The sequence below is a fragment of the Podarcis bocagei genome (assembly GCF_964188305.1).
Source record: "Podarcis bocagei genome assembly, chromosome: 1".
Classification (NCBI taxonomy): Eukaryota; Metazoa; Chordata; class Lepidosauria; order Squamata; family Lacertidae; genus Podarcis; species Podarcis bocagei.
The window spans coordinates 47,968,941-47,982,940 of record NC_138125.1 but is presented as its reverse complement, the minus strand read 5'-3'; the positions used below and the strand labels follow the sequence as shown (position 1 = coordinate 47,982,940).

Sequence of the window (14,000 nt, the reverse complement as noted above, 5' to 3'; positions counted from 1 at the left end):
CATGAATGGCGTGGTCTCCACTAATATGGACAAGGCACAAAGACTAACAGTCACTAAAGAAGGGAGACTCCCTAAGACTTTTTTCGAAATGACAGAAAACATGGACTTGATAGACATTTGGAGAACAAGGAACCCTCTGGAGAGAGAGGGAACCTTTTTCTCCCAAGCAATGATGACCTGGACCAGAATTGACCAAATCTGGGTTACTAGTGGACTGGCTCCAAAGATTAAGAAAGTGGAAATCTGCCCAAAAACTTGCTCCGACCATAACGCCGTGAAGATGGAGATGAAACTCACAATAACTGGTCAATTTAGATGGAGAATGAATGACACCCTCTTTCGAGATAAGGAGATTCTCACGAAGGCCCAAAAGACCCTAAAAGACTATTTTGAAATAAATTTGAGGACCGACGTGGAGAAAAGAGTGATCTGGGACGCAAGTAAAGCGGTTATGAGAGGATTTTTGATTCAACAAAATTCAATAAAGAGGAAAAAACAAAATGAGAAAAAAGAGAAGATCTTGGAAATGATAAAGGAAGGAGAGAGGAAATTAAGAACAAAACCAAAGTCTCAGGACATTTTAAGAGAGATCAAGTTATATCAAACTCAATATATGGAATTGATGAACCAAGAGATTGAATGGAAGATAAAGCAAATGGAGCAAAAGACTTTTGAATCAGCAAATAAATGTGGTAAACTTTTGGCATGGCAATTGAAGAAAAGGCAGAAACTAAATACAGTTACAAGCCTAGAGGTGGATGGAAAGAACATATCTAAACCCAATGAAATTAGAAATTGCTTTTTAAGTTATTTCAAAAAACTCTACACCCAAGGCCCGCAAAATGAAGAAGATATAGACAAATTCCTTGGAAGATATGGATTACAAAACATCTCTCAGCAAAGTAAGATGGACTTGAACCAGAGAATCTCAGAACAAGAGATAGAGGCTGCCATTCAGAATATGCAACTGGGCAAATCTCCGGGACCAGATGGACTGACTTCTAGATACTACAAATCGCTGAAGGAATGGCTGATTCAACCACTAAGAGAAGTTTGTAATGAGATTCTTGAGGGAAAAAGGGCACCTGAATCGTGGAAAGAGGCATATATTTCACTCATACCAAAGTCAGAGACTGAAAAGACCCAACTCAAGAACTACCGCCCAATATCACTCCTTAATGTGGATTACAAAATTTTTGCAGACATTTTGGCAAAAAGATTTAAAAGAGTTTTGATGGAGAAGATTCATAAAGACCAAGCAGGCTTTCTCCCTAAAAGACACCTAGCAGACAATGTAAGGAATGTAATAGACATCTTGGAAAAGCTGGAGGTGAATATAAACACTAAAGCAGTATTGATCTTTGTGGATGCGGAGAAAGCCTTTGATAACATCTCTTGGAGTTTTATGAGGAAGAATCTTCATGGGATGGGGGTAGGCCAGGGTTTTGAGAATGGTATGGCTGCAATATATTCTGAACAAAAAGCTAAACTGATTGTAAATAATGTTGTGACTGAGGAACTTAAGATAGAAAAAGGAACACGACAGGGGTGCCCAATTTCCCCATTACTTTTCATTTCGGTTCTGGAGGTGTTGCTGAATATGATAAGAAATGACCAGCAGGTCAAAGGTGTGCAGGTCGGAGCTAAACATTATAAGTTAAGAGCGTATGCAGATGACCTAGTATTGACTTTGCAAGAGCCAAACACTAGTACGAAAAGGGTCTTAGAAATAATACAACAATTTGGCCAGGTAGCTGGATTTAAGTTGAATAAGCAAAAAACTAAAGTTTTAGGGAAAAACCTAACAGATATGGAAAAGGAGAAATTTCAGGAGGAAACAGGTTTGACAGTGGTCAAGAAGGTCAAATACCTAGGGGTTTATTTAACACCTAAGAATGTCAATTTGTATAAGGACAATTATGAAAAATGTTGGTCAGAGATTAAAAAAGATTTAGAAATATGGTCAAATCTGAAACTGTCAATGTTAGGCCGAATTGCAGTAATTAAAATGAATGTATTGCCTAGAATGTTATTTTTGTTTCAGACCTTGCAGATTCTTGACAAGATGGAATGCTTTAAGAGGTGGCACAAAGACATTTCGAAATTTGTCTGGCAGGGCAAAAAGCCCCGAATTAAATTCAAAATACTGACTGACGCTAAAGAAAGAGGGGGTTTTGCCCTGCCGGACCTAAAATTGTACTATGAGGCAGCAGCTTTTTGCTGGCTGAAAGAATGGATGCTCCTCGAGAACACGGACATCTTGGATCTGGAAGGTTTCAATAATGCTTTTGGTTGGCATGCATATCTTTGGTATGACAAAGTTAACAGTACTTTTAAAAATCACATTGTTAGAAAAGCATTATTTAATGTCTGGATAAGATACAAAGACCTATTGGAAAATAAAACCCCTAGATGGGTGTCACCAGTGGAGGCTAAAGCAGTGAAGAAACTCAATATGGAGGTCGGATGGCCGAAGTATTGGGAAATCTTAGAACAGGATGGAGACAAGTTTAAACTACAAAGTCAGGAGAAATTGAAGCACAAAGTAGAAAATTGGTTTCAATATCGCCAAATAATGGAATTTTTTAAACAGGATAGGAAAATCGGTTTCCAGGTGGAGAAATCAAAACTAGAGACCGAATTGCTAGAACCCAATACTAAGAATTTATCTAGAATGTATAACTTGCTGTTGAAATGGAACACACAGGATGAAACAGTTAAATCTGCTATGATTAAGTGGGCGCAGGATGTTGGACACAACATTATGTCAGATGACTGGGAATGGTTATGGAACACCGGTATCAAATTTACGGCATGTAATGCCTTAAAGGAAAACATTATGAAAATGGTTTACAGGTGGTACATGACCCCAGTCAAACTGGCAAAAATCTACCATTTGCCCGATAATAAATGTTGGAAGTGTAAAGAGACTGAAGGTACTTTCTATCACCTTTGGTGGACATGCCCGAAGATAAAGGCCTTCTGGGAAATGATCTATAATGAAATGAAAAAGGTACTTAAATGTACATTTCCTAAAAAACCAGAGGCCTTTCTCTTGGGCATTGTCGGCCAATTGGTGACAAAGAAAGATAGAAATTTCTTTATGTATGCCACAACAGCAGCAAGAATACTCATCGCAAAGTATTGGAAGACACAAGATTTACCTACTCTGGAAGAATGGCAGATGAAAGTGATGGACTATATGACATTGGCTGAGATGACAGGCAGAATCTGTGACCAACGCAAAGAGACGGTGGAAGAAGAATGGAAAAAATTTAAAAGCTATCTTAAGGACTACTATAAACTGAATGAATGTTAAAATGTTGTGGTTGCCAGAAGTAATAGGGTACAGGGATACAAGGTTAGACAATAAAAGAGGACTAAGATGACAGAGATTAGAAAGTAACAATTGGGAGTTGCTAGTTCAAATATGGACATTGGGATGCAGAGAGGGGGGGTATGGGGAAGTCCAAGAAAAGAGGTTTATGAAAATATCTTTGAAACTATTCTGTATGTTTGTCATTTTTTGTGTTTGTTTGTTTTTTTTAAAAATGTTGTAAAACCAATAAAAATTTATTAAAAAAAAAAAAACAAAAGCTGGGGACAGCGGGGAGGCGCAGAGCCGCCACCCCGCTATTCCCCGACCTGATCTGGAGGCTGGCGGGGGGAGAAGCAAGCCTGCTTCTCCCCCCCACCATCCCCACAACCTCCAGATCAGGTCGTGGAAAAGCGGGATGGCGGCGCTCCGCTATCCCGCTTTTCCCCGACCTGATCGGGAGGCTGGCGGGGGGAGAAGCAAGCCTGCTTCTCCCCCCCACCAGCCCCACAACCTCCAGATCAGGTCGTGGAAAAGCGGGATGGCGGCGCTCCGCTATCCCGCTTTTCCCCGACCTGATCGGGAGGCTGGGGGAGGGAGAAGCAAGCCTGCTTCTCCCCCCCACCAGCCCCACAACCTCCAGATCAGGTCGGGGGAAAGCGGGATGGCGGCGCTCCGCTATCCCGCTTTTCCCCGACCTGATCGGGAGGCTGGGGGAGGGAGAAGCAAGCCTGCTTCTCCCCCCCACCAGCCCCACAACCTCCAGATCAGGTCGGGGGAAAGCGGGATGGCGGCGCTCCGCTATCCCGCTTTTCCCCGACCTGATCGGGAGGCTGGGGGAGGGAGAAGCAAGCCTGCTTCTCCCCCCCACCAGCCCCACAACCTCCAGATCAGGTCGGGGGAAAGCGGGATGGCGGCGCTCCGCTATCCCGCTTTTCCCCGACCTGATCGGGAGGCTGGGGGAGGGAGAAGCAAGCCTGCTTCTCCCCCCCACCAGCCCCACAACCTCCAGATCAGGTCGGGGGAAAGCGGGATGGCGGCGCTCCGCTATCCCGCTTTTCCCCGACCTGATCGGGAGGCTGGGGGAGGGAGAAGCAAGCCTGCTTCTCCCCCCCCCACATCCCCACAACCTCCAGATCAGGTCGGGGGAAAGCGGGATGGCGGCGCTCCGCTATCCCGCTTTTCCCCGACCTGATCGGGAGGCTGGGGGAGGGAGAAGCAAGCCTGCTTCTCCCCCCCACCAGCCCCACAACCTCCAGATCAGGTCGTGGAAAAGCAGGATGGCGGCGCTCCGCTATCCCGCTTTTCCCCGACCTGATCGGGAGGCTGGGGGAGGGAGAAGCAAGCCTGCTTCTCCCCCCCCACATCCCCACAACCTCCAGATCAGGTCGGGGGAAAGCGGGATGGCGGCGCTCCGCTATCCCGCTTTTCCCCGACCTGATCGGGAGGCTGGGGGAGGGAGAAGCAAGCCTGCTTCTCCCCCCCACCATCCCCACAACCTCCAGATCAGGTCGGGGGAAAGCGGGATTGCGGCGCTCCGCTATCCCGCTTTTCCCCGACCTGATCGGGAGGCTGGGGGAGGGAGAAGCAAGCCTGCTTCTCCCCCCCCCACCATCCCCACGACCTCCCGGCTTCAGGAGAGCCCCACCGCCAGCCCCACAAGCTCGGGGGACAGCGGGAGAGGCGCAGCGCGCCATCCCGCTGTCTCCCGACATGGTTTGGAGGTTGGCAGAAGGCTTCCTCCTCCCCCAGCCCCGCAAGTTCCCAGAGCGATGCCAAAGCATGGCTCTGGGTCCCGTTCTGGGGGAGGGGGAAGCTCGGGCTTCCCCGCCCCAGCCCCGCGCCTGGGGGGGGGGATAAATTTTTTTTGCCTTTATTTCCCCCCCCAATCTAGGTGCGTCCTATGGACCGGTGCGTCCAATAGTCCGAAAAATACGGTAAATCTATTTTGGCACACTGCTATCCCACCCTTCTGGTGCCTACACGCCACCCAATAATTCCTGCTACAACCTCACTGTGCAGCGCTTGCAGCCAATCAGTGATGATGATTGAGAGATTTGGGACTGGGGAGATTGGGGAGATAAGGGACTAAGGGAGACCTATGCTTTTAGCATTGTTTACCATGCAGATGTAAGAGCAATTCCTTCCACATCTTCTCTGTGTAGGAGGAATATTGCTGAATTGATAGATTCTCTTCAGCACTGTCTTGAAAGTTTATTGTAAAATAAAATAGAAAATGCAAGAAGTAGAAGAAAAGAGAATTGCCTTTTCCGTCTGTGGGGCCTTCTAGATGATTTTTCTTGTGCAGTAAAGGCACAGATGCTACTCATTTATTGTAGTGGATCCACCAAGCAACTTTCACGGGTTAATGATTTCTGTTTCTTGGAGATGTTTACCTAGCACTCTGGCCATAATATTTCATTGTTGAAAAAAACAGCCTCTCCAACCCTGCTGCTCTCAGCACCCAGCAAACATTTTTTGGTGGAACATGGTTGTGTGAGCACTCAAGTGCAGGAATGTTCAGTGACCCCTTTAAAAAGGGACTAACAGACAGACAGGCTTACCCTCCAACACACATATCGGTCATAATGAACATTGTGCTTTCTAAAATGTATTTCATTCTTTGGAGGATGGATGCAGCACTAGAACATGTATCTCCCTGAAGTTCAGAAAATGTCAAGCAGCCACCAAGCATGCCTGATCGCTTTTTGTTACGTGAGAGCAGGTTATCATGTTATTAGCACAGACAGGAGAATATCACTAAGAATATTGATTTTACAATTCAGGATAGGCCTTTAGTCCTTTTCGGGACATGCTTACTTAAAATTAGTCCAGTGTACATCCAGATATGTTTTTCCACGTTGTAGCTGTGGGTATAAATGCCTTTGGGATGCAGACACGTGTAACCTTTGAATCGGTACAGGTTAACTACAATTTTCTGTGCACCCATTCTGAAAGACCTGAAAGGGACGAAATGTTATACTGGAACTGGTTCTCACTTTTAAAGGGACATTCTAAAATCACCTTATTATTACATGTTGTTGTCATTAATATGCCGCCCATCTGACTAGGTTATCCAAGCCACTCTGGGTGGCTTCCAACAAATTAAAAAACACCATGCGCTTTTGAGATGTACTACTGGCAGTTATCGCTCCTGTCTCTTCTTCCAGTCTCCGTTCCCCAGCACTCCTACCTCAAGGCGTGCGTTGCAGAGGACTCTGTCAGATGAGAGCATTTACAGCAGTCAAAGGGAACACTTCTTCCCCTCACGAGCTTCTCTTCTAGACCAAGCCCTGCCAAATGATGTCCTTTTCACCAGCACATATCCTTCTCTTCCCAAGTCATTACCATTAAGAAGGCCGTCGTACACGTTAGGAATGAAATCCTTACACGGTGAGTATGCATCCAACTTCAGTATTATTGTGAAAGTGCCATGGGTTGATTCATCCGGCAGCCTGCTCTGTCCTGAGAACTCAGAATAAGCAAGCCTCTTTCACACCAACCGTGCTTTTGTGCTTAGAGATGGGTTCAAAGGTATGTTGATCATGCCTTATGTAAGCTTGGAACGTGAATATTGCAATGTATTCTGCTTGGTGCTGCCCTTGATGGTTCAAAAGCTACAACTGATATAAGACCTGCTTTTGAAGAGGGTGGTCATTACTGGCTTTTTATGCCAGTGCCTCCAGCATCCGCTTGGCTCTTTATTGGCTCTGGAGCATAATTTAAGGTGATTGTTTTGGCCTATAAAGCTCTATGTGGCTTTATCTTAGAAACTTAGACCTATGTTAGACATATCGTAGGAACTCTCCAGACCAATAACAATCTTTAAAATCAGTGGTATGTTCCTTTTTCACTATACCACCAATATGCCAAGTCAGAACAGCAATGGCACAAAGAATGGCATTCTCAGTGGCTGGACCTATTAGTTTAATCTGGCCTATAATGCTCAGTTACCTTGCTTTTCACTTTTGAATAACTTCCATGTGGATCTGAAGCTGTGGAAATTCAAGAAGAAAATTGTTTCTTTAGCATATTCTCTCAGCTGAATTTCAGTGTTGTTAGCTTTTCCTGATTTCTGCTTTTAATTGTGTGTTTGTCTATGTTCTTTGTTGCTTCAGGAGAGTTCTCTGCCTCTGACAGCTCCCTCACAGATATCCAGGATCAGAGAAGGCAGCCCATGCCAGATCCTGGTCTCATGCCTCTGCCCGATTCTGCTTCTGACCTAGACTGGTCAAACTTGGTAGATGCTGCCAAAGCCTTTGAGGGTAGGTCTTGGCAGGTTACTGCTTCAAAAGCTCTTACACCCTCTTTACAAATTTGTTTTAATTTGCCATGTCTTGCATAGGTTTTCCAGCTCTGAAACCCACGTTTCCTCTTCAGTTGCAATGGCAATCTTACGTCACTTAACACTATTCCAGTGCAGTTTCTTTTTGCATTTTTGGTGTGCTTCCCATTTTATTATTGTATCTGAAATGCAATAGGTGCTTTGCTGTCAATCATTGTTTTCAGTTCATCCTTATTTTGATTTGCAAATATCAAGGCTTAAATGTGCAGCCTTTTGCCATAGGGCCAGAAAGACTTTTTAAAAGGAATGTGGACCATTTAGTGATATAACTAGCATTTTCAGCAGAAAAGGCTCCCAGAGCACCTTATACATGATCAATTAAAACAGGATTGTTCCTGCAAGGAATACATGACATAAAAAGAAAAAAATGAGGAGGAAAGAGGAAAACAAAATCAGACACCACTTCATAAAGTTACATAGTCAGTTCTGTAATGATTATCTGAAATGGAAACATTCTCAGAAGAGGATTCCAGTTCTTGACTTTGTTACAGGACGTTCTTTTCCTTGTCTTCCTGTTTTGTTTTCATGTGAAAGAAGACTGCTTTCTTCTGCTGCAAAAGAAAAAAATAATTATTTTGTGGCATGTGTTTGTTTGTTTGTGTGTGTGTCTCTCTCTCCAGTCCAGCGAGCCTCATTTTTTGCCACTAGTGATGAAAACCACAGACCTGTCAGTGTTGCTTCCAACAGTGATCAAACCGAAGATCAGCTTCCTGCTCAGATGAAGCCTTACACTGGGTATGTAAAATGTTAAATGATGCTTGGCAGTTTATTCTAGGGAAGGAGTGAGGAATCTGTGACCATCCAGATGTTCTTTGACCAGTTCTTTCATCAGCCCCAGCCAGCATAGCCAATGACCAAGGATCATGGGTGTTGTGCGTAGGCAGTCCATCAACATCTGGAGGGCCACAGGTTCCCCATTCCTGATAGAGAGGATGAATTCAAGGATCTGCTCATCAGCATTTAAATAATCATTGTCTGGTTGATGGAGAAGACGACATGTGTAGTATTATCATACGATAGCTACGGCAAGGAGCACACATTGCTTTAAAACTCTAGAACAGGTCCACCTTCGAAAGAGTCTTCCTATGTTTTTAGATCAGTCTTTCCAGAAGGGGTATTAGAAATATGCAGTTGCTGTCATTGGATGCGAAATCAACCCAAAAGTCTATACAGCTGTTCCGAAACGTGTTGCTAAGGCTTCCCACAGACATAAACCCAGCCAGATGGGCAGGGTATAAATAATAAATTATTATTATTATTATTATTATTATTATTATTATTATTATTATTACAGGTGGACCCTGGTTAGTACTAACCTTGATTTGGTGCCTTAACCTGGTTAACAAGATTGCAATAGGTTCAGAGCAAAAGAAATAGCACAGTGCATAATTAACCTGGCAAATTCACTGCTGCAGACTGTGGTGATGTCAACTAGCTTAGATGTCTTTTAAAGAAGGAGAAATGTAGTGCTTGTTATCTGAATGGATCCTTCCTGGTCAGAACCATGAAAAAAGAAAGGGGCATACGCTTTTCTTGGGGGGAGTAGGGAATGGGTGAGTTGATATACCTGTGAAAACCAGCTCCCGAAGACAAACACCTGCGGAGGATGCCCTGCTCCACAGCTTCCAAGAAGTGCCTGATTGGCTGGAATTGGAAATGAAATGTTGGATTTGATTGACACGTGATCTGTTTCAACAGGGGCTTTGTGTTCTTACTGATTAACATCCTTTCCTTACCAGGGGTTATATATGCAGATGTAACACTGATTTGTGATTAAGGAAAGCAAACCACTGGTTCTGTCTGCATAAGACAGAGAATGGGGGACTTGGTGCCCTTCAGACATTATTGGAATCCAACTCCCATCATCCCACCATTAGCCATTGGAGCTGATGTGAGTTGGAGTCCAAAGCATTGGGGGGGGGGTGGCCCTGGCATAAGGCCACAGAGAAAGTAAACAACTCTGTGTCTGTCTCCTCCTTCCTGCAGTAAAGAATCTCCTCCTTCTCTTGCTTCTAAAGTGAACCAGCTGGAAAGTATGCTGAGAATGTTGCAGGAGGATTTAAAGAAGGTAAATATTTTGACTTAAAGAACTTCTGAGTTATTTCTGTTTAAATGCTAGACCGTGCTAACAGCTCTGTGAGCCCTGATCTCGTGCTGTATTTCAAAACAGAGTTTTTAAGAAGCCCTGGAACGAAAACATAGATAGGAGATGAAATCAGAAGGTGTACTTTCTTACAGCCAAACCAAGTGCAAAGCCCTTCACTTGAAGTGTCACTGGTGCTTTTTGTTATGCGTAGCTGCTGGGGAGGGTGTTTGTCAGGAGTGCAGAAAGAGAACTTGACCCTTTATTCCCCCACCACACAGCACTCCAAATAAAATCTGCCTTCCACAGCAGCTGTTAGTCTCAGAAGATAAGTGTCTGTGGGAGCTTACCTCCTGTAACTAATAGCCACCAAACCAGAGGTGACAGTGGTGGTTTTCATTGAGAGCATGGCAGGAAAAGATAGATTTAAGCCCACATACTGTAATTATAATGAGAATGGAGAGACCTGTGGCAGTTAAGAATAACTGTATTAATAGAATAATATAGTGATAATTTGAAAACCCAAGCACTTTTGATGAAGTGTGTGGTTTGGTGTCGCATCTTGTTTGAATCACTGAATAACATTGAGTCCTACTGATGGCGGATGAAGAGGAGATCTTGCTTTGCATCGGCCAGTGGTCCATTTCCTGTTTGGCAGAGAGAGGAAGCCTTGGATTTACAAGGGAAAACTCAGCAGAATTGATGGCACAAGCATCTAGGAAGAGGGAAAGGAATGTCATCGCAAACACCAGAAAACGTGGCAGTGGCATGCCACAACATCTCAAAACACTGTATCAGGAAGTCTTTAATGTTTGACGTTTTGTTCTGTTTTTATATTTTGCTGGAAGCTGCCCAGAGTGGCTGGGGAAACCCAGCCAGATGGGCAGAGTAGAAATAATAAAATAAGTAGTAGTAGTAGTATAGTATAGTAGTAGTAAATTAGAAGGCGGGAAGCCTGGGGAGCTTGGAGAGAACACCCTTTTGATGAAGGTCTGCCCTGGTGATCACTATAAGGCTTGCCACATAGAATCCTCCATCTGAGATCTTTTGTCTTTTGCTCATTCCTCCCAGGAAAAAGAAGACAAAGCCAATCTTCAGGCCGAAGTCCAGCATTTGCGAGAAGACAATTTACGGTTACAAGAGGAATCCCAGAACGCCTCTGAGAAACTGAAGAAATTCACGGAATGGGTTTTCAACACAATTGATATGAGCTAAGAACAGCACACGTTGAAGCAAACACATTGGCAAAAAAAGTGAAATCACCTCTGTAATGGGACTTTGCTTTAATACCACACTAATCATGACCTTTGAAAGTCCAGTCAGAGCACTTTTACATCTTTCATACTCTGATTGCCCTTTTTTTGCATCTCTGCAAGCACCCAGAACTATTGCAGATCAACAATCATTGTCTGCCTTTTGTAGGAAAAAAATAAAAGCAACAAAAAAAGTAATTTTAAAGAAAATAAAAGTTTAACTGCTAAAATGTGAATGTCTTTATTTTTTTGCACATTCTCCTTACCTGTCCTGTACAAAATGACTTGGGAGAGTGGACCAGAATAACTGTCCATCTGCCTCTATTTATTTCTATTCACTCCTTTGTATCAGTTTCAGATTAATCTGCTTTATTCTTGCTGCTTTGGCAAATATTACAACTTCTAGAAAACTAGGAAGATGTTTGTTTTGCTGCTTCCTTTCTATTGTTTCTGACGTATTCCACAAGCCAGAGGATGTGAGCTCTGTTTTGGGTGTCACCTTAATGATTTGTGCTTGACCATCCTTCGTGCTGTCTCCACATACCTTGTATAGAGCCATTTCCCCTAGAGTGTGCACGTGTACAAGTGTGTACAGTGGAGCCAGTGGAGACTTGAGTCATGGCTATGGCAAGTTACCCAATTCCATTTCTGCACATCTCTTTGAATCGGTGGTTGTTGCGCCTTTGTTTTCCAGTGGAAGTGCATGGGCTTCCAGCTACCTAAGGGAGAGAAAGGCAGTACAAATTTGATATGCGGAACAGATATCCTTTCTCAGGCTCCTTGAGTGAAGAGAATACTCACTCCTTTTGTAAGAACTGCCCTCTGTGTCTTCCTACCTAGGGACCTTTATCTCACCAATCCCTTCCTGATAGCATTGCATATTTTACATTTCTTTAATAGAGACAGGCCACTCCTGTTGATCTGGATATTGTATAATTATGTCCAGTGTGGATTCTAGGTTTGGGGAGCTCTTTGGGCCAGACACTCTTCATCCGTGGGTCTCCTCCTCTTCTCCACTCAATGCCTTTCTCTCTCCCTCTGGGCCCAATCTGCACAACTGCCTAGAGGGAAGTAGAGGATGCTACCCTGCTTCCTCGTTTTTGTCTTTTGCTTGCACACAGACAGCAAGGAGGGAAAGGGCCAGGAAGCAGTGGTCTGTGGGCTTTCACAGGGCCTACTCCCGAGAAAGGAAATGAGCCAAAGCTCTTTCTCCGTGCCCCGCCCTAGCAGCTTAGCACCCTTATGCAGCACCCCTGAAGTTTGCCTTGGAAAGGAGAACGAGACAATACCAACCCCCAGTTTCCATTGGTGGCCTTTTGACAGATAACGTGCTGTACTGTTAAGACTGCACACAACGCCATGTGTGCCTGAATGCTGTGGACCTCAATGGATTTTCATTTTAATAGCTTGCATATTGAGACTTTAATAGGACACGCCAGTGTCACTGGCCATGTGTTATTTCTTAGTACTCGTACATATCCAAGATAAGGCGAAGCTGTGAAGCAACCGTTGCGAGTTGCGTTCCATGCAGCAGGCGTCTGTCATACAAGTAAATTTTTAATAACTTTGTCATCATTGCCCCGAGCGAAAAGACAATGGGAGGGCTCCTTTATTAACATGATCGAAGTCTTCCCTTGATTTTTAGAATCGGGAGAAGGAAGAATCCTTACTCTTGAATCTTTGGCACGTGACTTTTCCATTAGAACTGCCATAAAACGTCGCATCGGCAAGGAATGAAGTCTTAGCATTGGGGGAAGAAACCGGTGTGCCCTGCAGCCTGCCTAAGCTTTGTTTCAAGTGGCATGTGGTAAATCTCATTTGTGACCTTCTCTGCATGCAGGTTTGATACTCTTTCCTACGCACTGTTGCACCTAACGGCAGCAGCCCATGCCTGTCCATTTCACCAACCTTCCTCTCCTTCCCTGTGTTCTAGGCCTCATTCATCACTGGGAATGTTCTTTACCTTCCATTGAGTCTTCCTGGCCTTCTTTGATACGCATTTTCATAACTCTTAATTAACTGTGGAAACCCACATGGTTCATTCTGACCTACAGCTTCATTCGATGAAAATCCCCTCGGGGTGTTTCTCCCCCCAGTAACATTTGGCCATGTGAGAGGATTGGTTTGAGAGTATTTCTGGAGTGCTTTCGCAGAAAGATAGAATGTCTTAGGGTGTTGTTGTTGTTTTTCATCTTCAATAATTTGTATGAAGGAGATCTATATAATGCCTGATGTAATTTGTAAATGGGAAATATTGCTAACATCTCTCAGCATCCTGACTTTTTTTTTTCTCTTTAGTTTTTATTTTATTTTAAACAGTGGGACTTGGGGCAGACTATTTATTAGAGTTTTGCAACAGAGTTCTTGTATGAAGCCTCTAAAAGGCTACTTGTAAAAAAAAATAACCTGACAATAAAATTCATTTTAAAGGCTCTTCTATATACGATATCCTGTTTATTTTCATTCTTTGAGCTTTCCTTACATAATGATTCCCCACCACATCACCTGCCTAAGAATCCATAAAGACAATGTTTAAAAACTTTTTTTAAAAAATATATGCAGAATTCTTTTTTACACATACCATTCCATAGCCTTTGTAGTTTCCCTTCTTGCATTTTAGCACATTCCTATCTTTCTTGTAGTAGAAACAAATCCATTAATTGTGGTTTTGCTTTAATTTCCCCTTATAATAGCACTTATAGCATTAAAAGGAAGGCTGATGCTGGTTGCTGTGCAGGGTGGTCCTGGCTACTTCTTTCTGATGCTTGAGTGAGAGCGTTACTTCCTCATAGAAGAGTGCTTATCTGGAGCCAAACTAGATGGGACATTTGTCAATGTAGTGTGCTGGCCAACCATTCCTGGACACTAAAATGTGTTGAAATGCTAAAAAGAGACCTTGTTCAGAGTGGGAGAACAGAGCAATCGACCCTAGGGAGCAAGATTCCATTCCCTTCCCCACTTCTCCAGAATGAACTGGGAAGCTCTTGCGGAGCTATGAGGATT

General features: G+C 43.8%; 1 protein-coding gene across 8 annotated transcripts in view; it reads left to right on the top strand.

Annotated features, from left to right (window-relative positions):
- The window catches only part of SIPA1L1 (signal induced proliferation associated 1 like 1), a 175,446-nt gene extending 162,010 nt beyond the window's left edge, over window positions 1-13,436 (top strand). For 7 of the 8 annotated variants that reach the window (XM_081185846.1, XM_081185845.1, XM_081185843.1 and 4 more), the window contains 5 exons: window positions 6,487-6,709; window positions 7,435-7,581; window positions 8,282-8,396; window positions 9,648-9,729; window positions 10,816-13,436. In XM_081185846.1, the coding sequence (XP_081041972.1) occupies window positions 6,487-6,709; window positions 7,435-7,581; window positions 8,282-8,396; window positions 9,648-9,729; window positions 10,816-10,959 (711 nt within the window). In that variant the 3' untranslated portion in view covers window positions 10,960-13,436. The remainder of the gene's footprint in view (window positions 1-6,486; window positions 6,710-7,434; window positions 7,582-8,281; window positions 8,397-9,647; window positions 9,730-10,815) is intronic. The other variant, XM_081185844.1, reaches the window with a different exon arrangement.
- The last annotated feature ends 564 nt before the right edge of the window (window positions 13,437-14,000 follow it).